At 33.0% G+C, this 19787-nt stretch overlaps 1 protein-coding gene across 2 annotated transcripts in view; it reads right to left on the minus strand.

Moving 5' to 3' along the window:
• The window catches only part of SPAG16 (sperm associated antigen 16), a 1154057-nt gene that overhangs the window by 1053597 nt on the left and 80673 nt on the right, over positions 1–19787 (minus strand). For both annotated transcript variants that reach the window (XM_051983613.1, XM_051983614.1), the window contains exons 7-8: positions 17025–17142; positions 11974–12043 (exon numbers count right to left, since the gene is read on the minus strand). In XM_051983613.1, the coding sequence (XP_051839573.1) occupies positions 11974–12043; positions 17025–17142 (188 nt within the window). The remainder of the gene's footprint in view (positions 1–11973; positions 12044–17024; positions 17143–19787) is intronic.

Raw genomic sequence — 19787 nt, forward strand, 5'->3', positions numbered from 1 at the left:
TTGCAGGATATAAAATTACTCACAGAAATCATTGGCACTTCCATGTGTTGTTACTAACAAAGAGCAGTAACAAGGGATAGAAAGAGAAATTCCACTTAAAATAGCTTTAAACAAAATAAAATATTTGGAAGTCTACTTGTCAAGAACTATATGAACAAAATTACAAAATACTTTTCATATAAATAAAGTGAGATCTAATCAACTGGAAGAACATCAAGTGCTCATGGGTAGGCCAAGCTAATAAAATAAAAATTACAGTCCAATAATGCCAATTAAACTGCCAAGAAATTATTTTATAGAGCTAGAAAAATAATAACAAAATTAATCTGTAAGAACAAAAGATCAAGAATTTGAAGGGAATTAATTTAAAAAGGCAAAGAAAGGTAACCTAGCTGTACCAGACTTAAAATTATATTATTAAGTAGCAGTCATCAAAAACATTTTGTACTGGCTAAGAAACAGAGTAGTGGATCAATGGAAAAGGTTAGGTTCACAAGACACATTAGTCAATGACTATATTAATCTAGTGTTTGAGAAACCCAGACTCCAGCTTCGGGAATAAGAACTCATTAATGACAAAAAGTGCTAGAAAACTGGAAAATATGTCAGAAATTAGGCAATGACCAACATTTAACACCCTACTGCAAAATAAGATTGAAATGGGTTCATGATTTAACCATAAAGGAAGATACTATTAGCTAATTAGGAGAGGTATAATATACCTCTCAGATCTGTGAAGAAGGGAAGAGTTAATGACCAGTGAAGAACTAAAGAATGTTATGAAATGAAAATGGATAATTCTGATAACAGAAAATTAAAGGTTTTGTACAAACAAAATCAAGGCAACCAAAATTCGAAGGGACGCCAAAATCTGGAAAAAAAAATTTACATCAATTTTTTCTGATAAAGGCCTCATTCTAAAATATAGAGAAAACTGACTCAAATTTACAGGAATAAAAACCCTTTTTCAATTAATGTCAAAGGATATGAACAGCCAATTTTCAGATGAAGAAATTAAAGCCATTTCCAGTCATATGAAAAAATATTTTAAATTACTATTGATTAGAGAAATGCAAATTAAATCAATTCTGAGGTGCCACTTCAAACCTCTTATATTGACCAAGATGACAGGAAAAGGAAATGATAAATGTTGGAGGGGATCTAGGAAAACTTGGACAATAATTCATTGTTAGTGGAGTTGTGAAATGATCCAACCATTCTGGAAAGCAATTTGAGCTATTCCCAAAGGGCTTTAAAACTCAGCATACTCTTTCATCTAGTAATATCTCTACTGGCTCTATATCCAAAAGAGATAATAAAAAAGGGAAAAGGACCTTTTTTATAGTGGCAAGGAACTAGAAAATGAATGGATGCCCATCAATTGGGGAAAGGCTGAATAAGTTATATGAATAGAGTGGAATGTTATTGTTCTAGAATAAGAAATGATGAATAGGCTGATTTCAAAAGAACCTGGAAAGACTTAATATGAACTGATGTTGAGTGAAGTGAGCAAAAAAGGAGAACACTGGAGAGGATTCTGGAAAATGGTGGAGTAGATTGATAAATTTCAAACTCTCCAGATTTCCCTCACAAGTAGAACAAATTTACATCTCAGAGTGAACACAGATTGGTGAAAAACCAAGAAGATTTGAGGCAGAACAGGGGTCTTCCTGATACAACTCAACAAGATCTGGTGAAAGACCGCAGGCCAGTATTAACCTGTTTGAGGTGCAAACACCTCTGGGCTCTGTAGAAACACCAAATGGAGATCCCTTGGGCTAACCCGGTTTGGCTGGAGCCTCAGCAGGAACCACAGATACTTTCATCTCCCAGTCTGTTTGTCCTAAGATTGAGTGAACCTTGATTGATTGGGAATGCCAGGCCCAGCTGCACAGCTGAGATGCAGCCCTGGGCGAGAAGGAAGCAGCACCTGGTGAGTGCAAAAGCCTTGGGGCCAGGGACACTGCTAAAGGGAGGAGCTCTTGGTTTGAAGTTCCTGAGAGGAGAGCTGAAGAGAAACTTGAGGGATCATCCCCACTACAAGATCAGAAGTACTTACACTAATACCTCTTATAAAAAAAATGAACCACAAAGAAGAACCATACCAAAGAAACATACTAGGGAACAGGGAAGACCAGGATTCATTTTCAGAGGAGGACAGTGAGTAAATAAAATCTTCTACCCCAAAAAGTAATGTGAAATGGCTCTCTGCCCAGGGAGAATTTATAGAAGAACTTAAAAAAGAATTCAAAAATCAAATGAGAGACATTGAGGGAAAAACTAAAGAAAAAACAAGGCTATTGGAAAAAAAAGCTAACTGATTAGAAAAGGAGATAGAAAGACTACAAGATGAAAATAACTCTGAAAATTAGAATTGAGGAAGGGAAAGCTATAAGAGACCAAGAAATAACAAAGCATATTATAAAGAATGAGAAAATAGAAAAGAATATGAAATGTCTCATAAGATAAACAACAGATCTAGAGACAGATTAAGAAGATAAAATGTAAAAATTATTACACTGCCAGAAATTGTGACCAAAAAGAGAACAATAATGCAGGAAATAATCCTAGAAAATTGTCCTGGAGTGATAGAACATGAGGGGAAAGTAGAAATAGGAAAAAAAAAAATCCAGTGATTACTACCTCACTGAGAGCCTTTGTGGAAAACACATAGAAACATTATTGTAAAATTTTGAAACCCCCAGATCAAAGAGAAAATTTTACAAGAAACAAGGAAAAAACAAACAATTCTAATATGCTAGAACTACAATTAGAATTGTACAAGATTTATCAGCAGTTAAAATAAAAAGACTGCAAGTCTTGGAATCATATCTACAGACAAGCAAAAGAACTAGCACTGTGGCCCAAAATATCATATCCAGCAACATTATCTATAAATTTCAATGAAAAAAAAAACAGAATTCAACTAATTTGCAAATTTTCAGGACTTACTATCAACCAAACTTGAACTTAACAGAAAATTTAATATACAAGATATATCAAAGAACAATTTTAAGGAACTCATCGTAGACAAACTATTTAAAGATAGACAAATTATGCTTTTTTTTACATGGGAAATGTATGCTATACGTTTAGAAGAAAGATTGGCACAGAAAAAGGTTAAAAATAATAATTACGTTATACAAATGAGGTGCAGAGAAAGAATACACAGAGGGAGGAAGAGGGCTCTTAGTACTGAAAACCGACTTACAGCAGGAATGGGTTCAATAACAACACTACATACATACCATGAAGGGTATAGAACCCTCCATAACCTATAAAGAAATAAGATGGGAGGGATGGATGGATAGGGAATCAAAGAATATGGGAAGAAGGCAAGGGAAGGATTCATGAGTTGGGGAAGGTTAAGTAATAGCAAGGCAAGTTATGGAGCAGAATTTAATGAACATTAGCAGGAGTAGGAAAGACATGTGTGTATATGGATATTGTGTGTATGTGTGTGTGTGTTTATGAGTATGTATATATATACACACAAATGTATCTACAAATGTAGATATATATAGATATCTATATCTATATATATCTACATTTGTATACATAAATATATCTTTTCTATAAATATGGTTTGCTTGGGGAATGGGGGAGATGAAAGGAAGATATGTATAGTATCTATGTGTGTGTATGTATGTATGAATATATCTACATATGTATATACAAATATATCCTTTCTTAACTATAATCTTTTTGGCTGTGGTGGGGGAATGGAAGGGGGTAGAAAGAATAAAGTAAATAAGGTGCCCAGTAGAGAATAAAAGAACAATTTACAAGGAAGTAAAGAAAAGACAGACACTCATGAATTTAATTTCTTCTACTAATATATATACTTTCTTGATCTGGTAATTTGTTGTTATATATTTTAAATCCTCCCTGATGTTTTGCTGAGCACATGACATTGTTTTGTTTTATTTTGTTTTGTATTGCTTTTCTTTTTGCTTATTTTGTTTCTTCAAATAAAATAAATTTGGGAAAAATGAATAAAAACAGGATAACATTGTACACAGAAACAAGAAGATAATGTGATGATCAACTATGATGGACTTACTTGGCTCTATTCAACAATGAGATGATTCAATTCCAATATACATTTGTGATAGAAAGAGCCATCCACTTCCAGAGATAGAACTATGGAATTTGAATATGGATCAAAGCATAGTATTTTCACCTCTTTTGTTGTTATTTTCTTTCTCTTTTTTTCCCCATTTGATCTAATTTTTCTTGCACAGCATGATGAATATGGAAATATATTTAGAAAAATTACACATATTTATCCTATATTGGATCACTTTTTGCCTATGAGAGGAAGGGCAGAGGGGAGGGAGGAAAATTTTGGAACACAGCCTTTGCAAAGGTGAATGTTGAGTGTATTCAGGAAAAGATTTTAAAAAAGAAGGAAAAAAACTGTGTGGTGCTATTTAGCCAAGGTAAATTGGTAGCATGGCAGCAAATAGCCAGAATACTACTCCATGTTCATCCATAGTTCTTGTGAAGGATTATATTTTGGTATAAACTCCAAATAGATTATCAGATAGGTTAATTTTATTTACTTTTCAGTGGTAATGAGAGAAAGAGAAACAGAAACAGAGGTAGTGACACAGAAACAATTCCATGAAGTTATGTTATGCAGAATAGGACTATTACAATGAAATTAGCATTGAAATATATTAAGTAGGTAATGTTTGCTAAGTAAATCAATCTTTCCCTGTTTTTATGTTTGTGTACATGTGTGTGTGTGTCTATCTCTCTTTCACAACCAATATTTTTTAAAAAGAGATACATAAGTATAATAGAGGGGAACAGTTGGATGGTACAGTGGATAGAATGCCAGACTTGGAGTTAGAAAGACCTAAGTTCAAATCCAGCCTCAGACACTTACCAAACATGTGATCCTGGGAAAGTCACTTAATCCTGTTTATCTCAGTTTCCCCATCTATAAAATGAGCTAGACAAGGAAATGGCAAACCACTTTATTATCTTCACCAAAATCAAGTTATAAAGAATTAGACATGACTGAAAAACTACTAAGACAAGTAGATGCAGGTTGTTTGAGAGTCAGGTGGAACTAAGTCTATGATTCTGTAAAGACTATATTTTGAGGCTGGCCAAAGTCAATGAAACTGAATGTTTAATAGTTTGTTATGTGTTAATTTTATGTAAAGATACAGCAACTGCTTTAAGAGATATTGTTATAAAACAGAGATTTTTTTTTATCTTGGAATCACTTGGTTTAGAAATTTTGTTTCTTAGGTGAAGGTAACATGACACAGTGGATAAAATGTTGGACTCTGGGCTTATAAAAACTGGATTAAAATTCCCCCAAAAAGTAGTAATTCAGAAAATTGTAATCTAAATTCAAAGAAAACTTAAATTATAAAAGGAAACTTATTTTTCCTATATCAAACTAATAATTGAAAGGCAGGATATATTATTTTAAAGCATATCTAATGTACACAGTTCTTAACTAGGTGCTCTCTATCAATCGACTCTTTACCTCTAGTTCTTTGTTTCGACATAGTGTCCCATAAGAAGCTTGTACATGTTCATGCTCTGGTGGCTGATGGTGTCTACCTTTAGGCTAGGAAGACACAATAAAGGAATCAAAAAAAATAACTGAACATCAAAGCTCCATAGATGACCTTCCAGGGAAGAACAGAGATCTTTCCTCAAACAATTTTTGCTGACCCAGATGAGATGTTTGAAAAGAATGATGTTTAAATCCAATTTGCTGGTTTCCTCTATGACCTCACTAAGGAAGCTCATGATCACAGAATGTTTGAAGTAGAAGAGTGACTAGTGTCCACAACCATTATTTTCTATACAAGGACATAAACTGCAAAAAGAGTATTAATTCTCAAGATTTATCCTCTATTTATTCAATGACAGAGACAATGATGTCAAGCCAGAAGGTAAATGAAAAGGCTTCAGAAAAGGATTGGAAATAGAGAAGGGATGGAAATATTTTCCTTTGAGAATAGCAGGAAAAATGAAAAGGAAGATACAAAGGTACATAAGCATGAAAACAAAGGTAAATGAGACAAATCATCCTAAATTGCCTACACATTTTAGGAAACAATGGTCTGAGTAGTCAAAGCTGGAAGAAAAGTATTAGGATTAAAGGATTCAAAGGATTATGGGAAAAATCTAGAATAAATGCTAGAGGGATAATTACATAAAGGAATAAAAATGAGATTACAATAATGATAGCCAACTGAGTAAAGGTTAAATGAAAGTTTGTAAAACAGTATAAATGGTCCAAACATATGCCTGTATAATTTTTACAGGGAAAAAAAATCACATCACAAAACAGTGATTAATGAACAACTTTAAAGAAAGTGAAATTACAAGTTTGTATACAACATAGTTATTGTTAATTTTTAAAAAATGAAAAAAATTTAATGTTTACTTTAAGTGCTTATTACACATAGAGAATCATGCTAAAGACTCTCTATGATAATCCATTAAAAACCTTGAGCAGAGCCATTCTGGGTGATAATGAACACCATAAAAACAACTTCATCCCTTTATAACCAGCATGGCCCTAACACTTCGCTAGTCCCATTGTTCTGGACTGTCAAGCAGGACCATGGATACAACATTCACTCTTCTAGCTTCATGATATACTGCTTTTTCAGAGATTAATAATCAAATTAACTTTTCTTTTTTAAAGAACGTGCCATCTTTTTCGTAGCTTAACCCAGGTTTACTGTTATTCCAAATTGCCACTAGGCTCCTAGGCTGCTATGGATGCTTACATTGAAATTCCTTTTTACCTAACTGCCCTTCCCTGCTCCCATCCATTATTAGTCCCATGTCTCAATCTCTGATTTTGCTCTCTCAAAATTCCATTCTACTATTAACTACCTTTCATATTTGACCTAAAAAAATGTTTTTTATATATTTTGTATTTGCTCATGAGGTGTAGATGTTGTTTCCCTGCCATGTAATATAAATTTCTTAAGGGCAAGAACCATTTCTTTTTGTCTCTGTATGCGCAGTACCTAGCTCTATTTCTGGCTTATAAAGAAAGTCTGTTAAGTTGACCTAAATTGAATGTCAGATGTTAAGTATACAATTAGGGTAATTCACAGGCCTCAAACCTATCTGTGAGTTAGGAGGATGTCAACCCCAAGCATGTGAAGACAATCATTCTATCCCAGGCCATTGACAGTCATCTTGACTTTTTTCCTGCCATTGAACTTGAATGACTCAGAAAGAGTTGCAAGGCTGATAACCTGGTGCCATCCTATTTCACTTAAATCCAATACAAGTCAAGCTATCACTCTGGGATGTCTCTGGTCCTTTTGGAAAACAAAGGACAAACATTAATACAATTAAGAAACAAAAGGTAATGAATGCCAGAATTAGGGCAAAGACTGTGGAGGGAAGAAATATTGAGGAAGGGGAAACAAGACTGGCAACTGGTGAAAAATGAAAAGAGATATAATAAAGAAAAAAGTCAAGAATAACTCCAAGTTTGTTAAGTTGACTGACTAGAATATTGAAGTTGACTGACTAGAATATTGATGGGGCTCTCAATAGAGAAAGACTAAGCAAGGACTTTTTCATAATACAAATATTAAACACTGAGTTGTTCCCAGTAAATAGAAAGATAAACCCCCTTAAATTTCCTTGAAAAATTGTCTATAGATATTGTTTTTACTCAATCTTCTGGAGAAAATAGGATTGAAAATAATCCTGTATAAGAGACAGGAGAATCTATAAATACAAAATTTACTATTTCATGATCAAAAAGTGTAAAATATTTTACAATTATTGGCAAATACTGAGTAAATATATCTTCATCCTATGGATTTGACACACATGAATACAATTCTTAGCAACAAATAACAAAATGTTGAAATTAAAAGCCAAAACTAATAGCTTTAAGTGCTGAACTAATGGTGACTTGTTTTTCTTTGCAAATTTTGCAAGTCAATTTTTTTTTTAATTTGCATTCTTCCAAAGCATTCTCTAATTTATGATTTAAATTTCATTTGTGTTCCCATATACATTAACATGACAAATAGTAAAATGTAAAATTTAATTTAATTAAAATTTTATTTATTTATTTTTGCTGACGCAATTGGGGTTAAGTAATTTGCCCAGGGTCACACAGCTAGGAAGTGTTAAGTGTCTCTGGTCAGATTTGAACTCAGGTCCTCCTGACTTCAGGTCTGATGCTCTATCCCATGCCATCTATCTGCTCTGTAAAATGTAATTTTAAAGTTTGATTGTCTGTAGGAAATTTTTTAGAAGCTACTTCACATTACCATATATAAAATTTCATATTTTCCCAAATAATAGTCAACTTTAAAATAACAACTGAAATAGCAGCTTATTTCACAAACTAATTTTGAAACATAAAAAGTAATTTGTAATGTGAAAATATTCCACAAATGAAAATCACAGTATAGATAAAAAGGATAATTCCTTTTTAAAATTATTTTGCATCTATATAAAAATATAAAAGATGTCCATTTTAGATTTCTACCTTGATTGTTAAATAAGTCTTTAGTTTACATTAACTGGTATTTTAAGTTGCACAAAAAATGTGTATAATTTTCCATAGCCAAGTTCTATGATTTTATCCATGTCGGGAATATGCTTGACATGGAAGGCAACAATACATTTCATTAATGCACTGAAAAATTAAGTGATTTGTTCTGGGTCACACAAGAGGTGACCCTCCTCCACTATGCTAAACTGCACTCAAGACAATACTTATACTGCAAAAATATAAAACTAATGAAATAATTAATGATATTTCACTATTATAATTTCTCCTATGATTTTTCTTATTCTTATGACTATCCTATAAGGACAAACATATAATTTTAAAAGTCTTTATTAATATAGTTCTGATTTATTAAAAAATTTTCTCTTGTCCTGGATATGGAAGTAATGAAAAACAAGTTTTTAAAAAGCCTAAAAGAATAGGTAAGAAAAGCACATAGCCAGAAGTAAGTGTCAGCACTGGTGGCCTTATACATTGCATTACTACATTAAGGTTCCTTACAATTTTATTGGGTAATCACCCTGATTACTATCAAACTGTCAGTGGAATAAGACAAAGAATAATACTGGAAGAGAAAAATAATTTGCAGGAAATTCACTCCTAAAGGGAAAATGTGCATTAGTTGAAATTATGCCTTCATTTTATATGGATAAAATGTGAAATTTTATACTTTTAGTCATGATCTTAAAATCTTGTTAAGATCTTAAAAGAAAAAAATCAGCACAGTCTTCTCCAAATTTAGTTATGATTGAAGTGAATGTCTTAAAAAATAGCCAACATTTCTGAATCAATGTCATAAAATTATTCATAATTAATATATCATCATGCTATTTTAATCATAGTAATAAAACAATTTGTGGAGTCACTGAACTTTAGAGCTGAAAGGAACCAGAGTTCATTTAAGCTTAACTTCCTATGTTGTACAGAAATCTTCGCAGCTTTAAGGAAATTGATAATACTTTTTTGTTATCCTTAGTATTGTGTGAAGGCCTCAGATCGTCTCAGTTTTTACATTCCTTTTTTAAAGTTTTTTTTTTTTTTCCTCAATGTCTCTCATTTGATTTTTAAATCTTTTTTTGAGTTCAATAAATTTTCTCTGGGGAAGCCATTTCACTTTACTCTTTGGGGTAGCTTCTTTTGCTTCAGTGTCCTCCTTTGAAGAACCCCCCTAGTTTTCCCTGTTACCATAGTATGTTTCTGTGGTTGGGTTCTTTCTTCTTTGCAGATTCATTTTTTCTTTAATAAGAGTAGTATTAGTGTAAGCACCTCTATTCATAGGCCTCTATTCATGGGGTGGGGAGATGGTGCCTCTAGCTTCCCTTCAGCTCTCTCTTCAACTCTCCCCTTTGACCAGGAACCCCAAAGCAAGAACTCCATCCTCCTGCAAGTGCCCACAGCCAGCAGTTCCTGTCCCACTGGTTCTACATTCATTGGATTTTAGTTTCTTCTTACCCAGGGATACATCCCCCTCAGCACAGCTGGACCGGGGTTCCTGATCAGCCAAGGTTCCCTCAGTGACTCCTCAAGCAGTCTGGGAGGTGAAAGTCTCTGTAGTTCCTGCAGAGGCTCCAGCCACACTCAGCTAGCCCCAAGGGCTTCAGACTTGGTGTATGTGTGGAACTAGCCAGAGGTGTTTGCACTTCACAGGGGTTAATCCCCAGCCTGCACACTTTCTTCAAGTCTTCTTGGCTGTACCAGAAAGAACCCTGTTCTACCCCAAGTCTTCTTGATTTTTCACGTCTTTTCACCCTGAGGGACAAATCTGTTCTATTTGTGGGTGAAATCTGGAGAGCTTGAAATTTACCAACTACTCTGCCATTGTCCCAGAATCCTCCCACAATTTGTTGTTTTTTAAACACCTCCTACATAATGAGCATTTTGGAGCACCCCATCTGTCTCTTTTTTTTATTTTATTTTTTATTATAGCTTTTTATATACAAAACTGTAATGGGCTGGGGCTTGAGTTGATGCACTGAGGTCCCAAGCACATGAGGCTAAATAGTAATTGGACCATACTCTATTAATATATAAGCTTGGAGAAAGAATGGCCCCCGCCCACTCTTTGTGCAAGTCCTGATGTGTTGTATAGGAAATGACGATTTTGGTGGGTGGAGGCAGGGGAGTGGAAAAGGAAGGGGAAAGAGAGAGTGCTTGCTTTTGCCATTGCGACGACCTTTCAGCTCAGATCCCCCTCTGTTAGCTGGCTTCCTATCCCCATATTGCTATAGCAATCTTTCTTGCCCATATTGCTATCGCAATCCTTATTCACCTCTTCAATAAAGATTGAAGGTTTTTCCCTTAACCTGAATTCCTGACTCCGGCTGATTTTAAATACCCAGTCATCACACAAAACATATGCATGGGTTTCAACAATGGCCCTTGCAAACACTTCTGTTCCAACTTTTCCCTCCTTCCTCCCCACCCCCTCCCCTAGATGGCAGGTAGTCCCATACATGTTAAATGTTAAAATATATGTTAAATACAATATAGATACATATTTATACAGTTATCTTGTTGCACAGGAAAGATCAGATTTAGAAAGAAGGTAAAAATAACCTGAGGAGAAAAAAACAAAAATGCAAGGAAATAATAACAGAAAGAGTGGGAAGAGTGTGGTCCACACTCATTTCCCAGTATTCTTTCTCTGGGTGTAGGTGGTTCTGTTCATTATAAATCAAATGGAACTGATTTGGTTCCTCTCATTGTTGAAAAGGGCCACGTCCATCAGAATTGATCCTCATATAGTATTGTTGTTGAAGTGTATAATGATCTCCTGGTTCTGCCTCATTTCACTTAGCATCAGTTCATGTAAGTCTCTCCAAGCCTCTCTGTATTCATCCTGCTAGTCATTTCTTATAGAACAATAATATTCCATAACATTCATATATACCACAATTTATTCAGCCATTCTCCAATTGGTGGGCATGGTTCAATTTCCAGTTTCTAGACACTACAGAAAGGGCTGCCACAAACATTTTTGCACATGTGGGTCCCTTTCCCTTCTTTAAGATCTCTTTGGGATATAAGCCCAGTAGAAACATTGCTGGGTCAAAGAGTATGTACAGTTTGATAACTTTTTGAGTATAGTTCCAAATTGTTCTCCATAATGGTTGAATCTGTTCACAATTCCACCAACAATGCATCAGTGTCCCAGTTTTCCCACATCCTCTCCAACATTCATCATTATCTTTTTCTGTCATCTTAGCCAATCTGACAGGTGTGCCCCATCTGTCTCTCTTGAACATATTCCCTTTTCTTCTCTCTAGAAATTTGATTATATCTATTTTTCTCCACATTTTTTTACTTAACTCTGATTTTTATATATGCAATGAATTGTTTATTCCATGGCAAAGATTTTTATCATGTTGGCTTTCCTTCTTTTGTTAGAAATAAATAAATATATACTTTGGTTTGGTGATACATTATTAAATTTGTTTTACCTTTAAGCTCAGGGACTTGGAGACTATGTCCTGTTTCCAAATTCCTTAATGTTGTTTGAAGTCCTGTAATCTAAGAATAAAAAAGATACTGTAAGGTTATGTTTCTTGTATTACTGATAAAATTAAACACATGACTCAAATAGGCTTAACCTACTCATACAGTGTCAAAATGGATATTAATGCTCATTTAGTTTCAAAACTTCAAGAATCTATAATTGCATCAATATGGGTACTTCCTCCACTGATTTAAGTTGCAACCATCCTAAAATATTGTATATGATCTTAGAGAATTGTTATAGTTGAATTATCCATCATTTTGTGATTATAATGATAATGATGAGATTCTCCAAGTTTCAAAAACACAATAAATAACTGACCCATTTAATCTGAGAGGATGGGCTAGAGTTTACATGTATGTGGCACAGTTTTTGAGAAAACAAGGTCATTTTCACACATATCAGGGTAAGATTTTAATGGAAGGGTTAATTATTTATCTCTGATTAATTATCTGAAAACTTGAAAAATAAGTTCTTTATAAAAGTGCCTACACTAAAAATAATTTATTTGATTTTATGAATCAAAACTTTTGCTAGTTTTAATAACAATTTACATTTACCCAGGCTTACAAATTTAAAAGCCTTACTGTATTAAATCTTCAAAACAGCCCTGTGAAGTATCTTGAACTAGGCAGAATTACCTCTTTGTTATAAATGAGGAAATTGACATTCAGAAAGAATAAGTAACCACATAATCATGTGGCTTAAAGTCACAAGTCAGGATCTGAACCCAGGTATTTCATCTTGAAGTCCAGTGCTTTTTTACTATATCACAGTACTGGGCATTTGTAATTAAGTACTTTGATTTGTAAAATAATCTTTTCTGAGTTTAAACTGATGTATAATTACTTCATTCAGTTTTATAATGTGTCTATAATATAGGAAGCAAATATTTCTATTCAAGGGCTTATCCAAGGTTTAATAAATACTTTGAGCTAGATATTCTGCCCACAAAAGCTTTGTTGAATTAAATATATTTTATATTAAAGAGTATTTGTTTTGGTAGGTGAAATACAGATTGAACCACTCCCAAATTATATTTAGGTTTTACTTAATATATTAAATCTTTAAAAATTTCATTACTCTATATAGAGAGCTATGCCAAGATAACACTTTTATTCATTTTATACTATCATTTTTCCTTATTCTATCATATCAGCCATAGCACTGGTGATTATCATATCATTAAATTCAAAGGATAAACTCTCATGAAATGCCCTTTAAAAACAAAAATTACTACTATTAAACTTTTTATTTATCTTTGGAAGTCAAATGGATTTCATCAGATCTTTATTGACTCATGCAACAGGATTCCATTGGTAATTCTGAAATCCAAAATCCCTTTCTAAAGTCAAATTTTTCTGTTACTAGAAATAAAGAAAATGGTAAGTTAAAGTTCTCATTAAACTTTAAATTGCAAAAGAAATTATCAAACACTACAATTTATCTGTGAGAATACAGCAAATTTTGCTAACAATTGATTGTCTATATTACTGTGCATGCTATGCTTAACTTATTTTCTTTAATTACATATTATATTTTGGTTTTATTTTTAATATACTTGAAAATGAATAGCCTAAGAAATTCAAACACTTAGCTATTTATTGCTACAGGAAAGAAAGGTATGAAAGAAGTTTGTTCAAATAGGCATTAACACTCTTAAAAGAGAAATCTTTATTTCCAACATGGTCAGGGTTCCAAGGAAGAAATATAGACAGCTTCTTTATATTTTTAAATTTTATAGTAAAAATCCAATTTCTTAATTCTGTTGAGAATAAATTTAAGAACTCAATACTTTTCTATATTAAAAAGTATAAATATATAGTAAAAAGAAAAAAATTAAATTGTTGGATTATCTTTATCTTGAATGATTTATGCCTCTGCTATTTAAAGTATATATAATCATAAAATTTATATCATGAAGAGATGACATTTCACTTTCAATTTCCATAAGCAATACAAATGTTTCTATATTAAAATAAATGTGTTTCTTTTTTTTTTAAAAGGGGGGTATTTCAAATTTTTAATTTAGATTTTTGTAAAATGAATCATTTTCCTAATGATTTTCAGTTTTAGATAAGGATATAATCCTAATGGGGGAAAAATAGGCCCATAAAGAAAAAAAGGTGGAGATTGTGGTAACGCTGCAGGCATGCCTCTGGGAAGAAAGGGTGAAAATCTCCATTTTGAATAAAGCCATTTTAAGAGTTTCAAGAGATATATGTCTCAGACAAACAAGAGGTTGATTTAAAGTAAGAAATAAGTTTTCAGGGCCATTGGACCTAAGGTACCAGAGCTAGCTCTTTAGCTCAAAGGCAAAACCCTTCTTAGAAATAGTCATTTCTGTGCCATGGGAAGGATTTGGAATAGGGACTGATACATTTCTTATGAGGAGATTAGATACTTTTCATGCTTCTGTAAATAGTTTCTATTACCATATTCTCAACAGTTAATTTTTGGACAAATGCATTCATAAAATTCACTGGACTCATGAATTAAATATAAATAGCAAAGTTAATTCTTTATTATATGAACTAAAAGTCATCAGCAAATAAAATACAAATCAATATGGCAATTTGCTCATTTTCAGCAGAGGTAGACCAAAGAGTTTGCTATAATGAGAAAGAAAAAGAACAAAAAAGGATCACTGGCTGTCATAAGGGACATATGTTTTGTGCCTAATAGGATGTTTTCCTCTTCTTTCAGGGCATATGAAAGGAAAGCCTATGAATCCTGAACTACATTATAAATCCAACTGCAGAGAATACAAAAAACTTTAATTAGCTTTGGGGATTTTTCCTTTGTCCTTCGTAATATTCTCCAACTTTGTACTTTGGTGATCTACTTGACCAGAAAATAAACTCTAAGGCATTAAGCTTACAAGGGTGCAGATCTTTACTTCTAAAATTAGGCTACAACTAGACCATGCTGAGCAGTATAGAAATAAGATGACAGTCATTTTAATAAATAATAATAGTGATTATAAATAGTATTATTTATATAACAATTTATTTGAAAGCTCAAACTGTTTTCTTATTTTTCTTTTCAAAAACTATGAGGTAAGATAGGAAGAATAGCTATTTTCCCTATTTGGCCAAGAAATTAAGGCACTGGGAAGTTAAATGATTAGGTGATCTCATGCATTTCTATAGTTCAGCTGTGCCACCTCTGTGGAAATGTCTCTAAATCTACAGGAGACACATTTCAGCTTGGCCCTGGGCAAGAATCACTTTTCCAGCTCCCTTCTGTATCTTTTCCAAAACATCCTCACTAAACATGTACAAAACTACAATAACATCCTCCTGCTCACCTGACCCCTGGCCTTCCTTCTAACTTTCTTCTATTAATTATACCAGAATCATTCCTATCAGGCTGGAAATTTCACTGTCAAGGTCCAAATAACTGCCAAGTTCTGATGCTTTTATCTTTGCAATGTCCCTTGTGTTCATCCTGCCTTTCCTGAAAGCTTCCTATTCCTTCTCTAGAGTATTTTCAGCTTCCTAATTGTTTTTTTTTCTCTAGATTCTCCTTTTTTCCAATTTATCCTCCATATAACTTCCATTTTTCCTAATGTTTAAGTTTGACTGTGTGACTCTTGCTTAGAAATCAGTTGCCTACGTATAGTTCTCAAAATATGATCCAGAGACTCCTGGGGGACCTCAAGTGTCTTTCAAGGGTCTATAATCTATTTTTATAACAATATTAAGACTTTTAATTTCTAATACAGTAATTATCAATAGATATAAATCTAAATTTAGGGATCTACAATAATTTTTTAAAGTATAAAGGAGCCCCAAGACCAATAGCAGAAAATAGCAATTCTTTACCCTAAAACTAAAAGCTCTTTCTCCTTTGCAGCACCAAGATTGTCCTTCAGCATCTACAGTATACTCTCAATTCATCAATGCTTTTGTTTCTTTTCAAGGTCTATTTTGGTTGTCCTCTTATTCACAAAGACTTTTCTGATTCTTCAAGCAGATTTTTTTTGTCCTGGGACATTGTGGGTATCTCTCCTTCCACTGCATTCTACCTATGGTAAGCAAACTTTCTGTGCACACTCCCATTACTATCAGATTGCAAGCTCCCTGAAGGCAGGGACTTGATGGGTTTGTCTTTGCATCTTTAGCACTGGGCTTGCACTTGGCAGACATAAATCAAATATTTGTTGAACTAAGTTGGCTTCCAGCCGTTGCCCACCTAGTGAGCGGCAGGGTTGGCTCTGGCACCTAAGTGTCCTCTGACCTTTGCCTTCTTAAATCTGAATCCCACCTTCTGACCTCATAAAGGGTTCTGTGGCTGGATGTGGAGGTTACCTGAGGTCATGTAAAAATATCTCCAGCAAAAAAAAGGTCACAAATGGAAAAAGCATAAGAAGCCTCCTGATCTAAACCATTACCTTTCTGGCATAGGCTCACATCTCTGTGGGAGCTAGGAATACTGGGTCTGAAAGGAGCTCTGTGTGGGTGAGAGTAACAATAAGCCCAACCAACCATCAACAGGGATAACTAGGAATTATCACATTTACAGGATGATAATGTATCTCATGTGCTTTACAACCATAAAGTGCAATATAATACAAGCCCTTATTGTTAACAAGGCATATAAAGTATCTATTTATGGAAATAAATATACACATAGTCCTGAAAAATTCTGCTTCTACTTATAGGCTAAGAAATATAATAAATGTCAATGGAACTATATATATTTATATATATACATGTTTATACATAAATTATATATATGTAATTTTAACAATTATATATAGATATATAATAATAATAAAATATAAAAAACTAAATATTTAGTGGCTAAAAGATAATGTTAAGTATGCTTCCAAATTCTTTTTAAAATAAAAGCACAATTAATAGAACACATTATTTTAATATAACTTGAAGAATAGAGCAATGCTTGCTTTTCCCCTAAATTCTATAAAAATAAGTTGTGGGGGGAAGAGGAGAATCCTTTTGTGGTAGCTTTGACTAATCATCTCGTTACCTGCCCAACTGCTTTGTCTCTTTCCAAGGAGGTAAGCATTTTCTGCCTCAGTAAAATATGATGCCTGTCATGCAACACCCTTATAGTTGGCTCATATGATGCATAATGTAACTTCAACCTACGAAAAATAAAAGGCCAATTGCATTTTAAAGGGCAATTGAGTTAAATCAGTGATTTCCATCTAAATAGGTTTTTTGCACAGGATCACAAATAAACCATACAAAGGTCACCACACAAGAGATATCAAGTGTTATTTTGCATGCAACCTCTCCTAGGCAGTATGTAAAAAAGCATATTAGTCATAAGATAACTATTTCTATATTTCTTACCAAAACTTTTTGCTATATTTGACCACATTTCAAGGTATACATCTACTGTTTGTTGCAGTTGAGAAAACCACATATTTTTCATTCAGCTCAGAACTTAGTATCACAAAGATAGACTACAAACTATAGACAAAAACAGAAAAATTCTTCTATGATGAAAAAAACTAAAAGACAATATGACAACCATAAAGCAAAATTAGGCTCTCCCAAATACCTAAGTAAAACAGATTAAATAGTAATGCTGATAGAAATCAAATGAAATATCAAAATATTCTTGCATATCAATGCTGCAGAATTTTGAAAAATTCAGCATATAGTAATAACTTTTAAAATTATAAGGTTTATTAGAAATTTGAAAATAAATAAATTTTAAAACAGTTTTCCTTGCATAACGTAAATTGGTAAATTATTCATTTCAATTACTTATTTATTCTTTTCCTTGAAAATCTAATATAACTAACTTTTTTTTACATTGAAACATATTTTCCCAGGATTTTTGTTATTGCCATTTTTCTTGCATGTAAGAAACTCAAAAATATTGAAATTCGTCTCAGACCATTTCTTCCTTAATAAATAAGTTCTTAAGAGAACTGCACCCAGGGTCACCTAATGATATGTAAGAGGCAGGACTAGAACCCAGAGCTTCCTGACTCCATTAAACCTAGTTTCCTCTCTCTGGATCTTAATTATTACTAAAAAGTTTAAAGGTATTTTTTTCCTGAAATGCCTTCAAAATCAAATAAAAAATGTAAAATTAAAGTTCTTACTATTCAAAGACACATTTTCATTATTCCATTTATAAAATTCCCCAATTTTCTTGTTTTTCAAGTTCCAATTTTTGTCTGCTAATAATTCTTAAAAGTGGCTGTAATTGTGTAAATTATATAATTCTTTTCTATTAGTAGGAAAATACATTGATGTTAATGTCATTTTAGAACTTATTTCAACAAATATAATCATGAAATCATATTTAATTATTCATTTCAGCAAAAGAAAACATTTTACATATAATCACAAAATAAAAGTTTGCCATCATGAACATATCTGTGCCCTTACTTAGGAACCAAAAACTTTCCAAACACCAGATGAGGCAGGACACAAAATGCCCTGTTAACAGAGAGGTCAACAGTTTTCTCTAAAGCTCAAACCACTAGGCAGTTAAGTAGGTAAAGGAAACAGCCCTAGTACTTGAAAAAAGTTTCCTTTCCAATTCAAAGGAAGGAGGGAGGGATCATAAAGAGGGAGAGCTGTGTGATGCAAGTGGGACCCTAGTGTTTTTTTAACACTAGGGAAGGGGGCAAGAAACAGTAGGGAGGCAAGAAAAAGAAAAGCATAATCTGGAGATATTAGGATGGCAGGAAATGCAGAATTAGTCATTTTAACCGTAAATGTGAATGGGATGAACTCTCCCATAAAGCAGAGGCAGATAGCAGACTGGATCAAAAGCCAGAACCCTACGCAATATGTTGTTTACAGGAAATTCATTTAAAGCAGGGAGATACATACAGAGTAAAGGTAAAAGGCTGGAGCAGAATCTATTATGCTTCAGGTGAAGTCAAAAAAGCAGAGGTAGCCATCCTTATCTCAGATCAAGCAAAAGCAAAAATTGATCTAATCAAAAGAGATAAGGAAGGAAGCTCTATCTTGCTGAAGAGTACTATAGACAATGAAGCTATATCAATATTAAACATATATGCACCAAGTGGTATAGCATCTAACTTCCTAAAGGAGAAGTTGAGAGTTGCAAGAAGAAATAGACAGCAAAACTATAATGTGGGAGATCTCAATCTTGCACTCTCAGAATTAGATAAATCAAAACACAAAATAAATAAGAAAGAAATTAAAGAGATAAATAGAATATTAGAAAAACTAAATATGATAGATCTTTGGAGAAAAGTGAATGGTGACAGAAAGGAGTATACTTTCTTCTCAGCAGTTCATGGAACCTATACAAAAATTGACCATGTATTAGGACATAAAGACCTCAAAATTAAATGCAAGAAGGCAGAAAAAGTAAATTCTTTCTTTTCAGATCACGATGCAATAAAAAACTACATTCAATAAAATGTTAGGGGTAAATAGACCAAAAACTATTTGGAAACTAAATAATCTCATCTTAAAGAATGATAGGGTGAAACAGCAAATTATAGACACGATTAAAAATTTCACTCAAGATAATGACAATGATGAGACATCATACCAAAATCTGTGGGATGCAGCCAAAGCAGTAATAAGGGGAAATTTTATATCTTTAGAGGCTTACTTGAATAAAATAGAGAAAGAGAAGATCAATGAACTGTGCTTGCAACGTAAAAAGCTAGAAAAAGACCAAATTAAAAATCCTCAATCAAATACTAAGCTTGAAATTCTAAAATTAAAAGGAGAAATTAATAATATTGAAAGTAAAAAAAAAACTATTGAATTAATAAATAAAACT

The sequence above is a fragment of the Antechinus flavipes genome, chromosome 3, assembly GCF_016432865.1.
Source record: "Antechinus flavipes isolate AdamAnt ecotype Samford, QLD, Australia chromosome 3, AdamAnt_v2, whole genome shotgun sequence".
Lineage (NCBI taxonomy): Eukaryota > Metazoa > Chordata > Mammalia > Dasyuromorphia > Dasyuridae > Antechinus > Antechinus flavipes.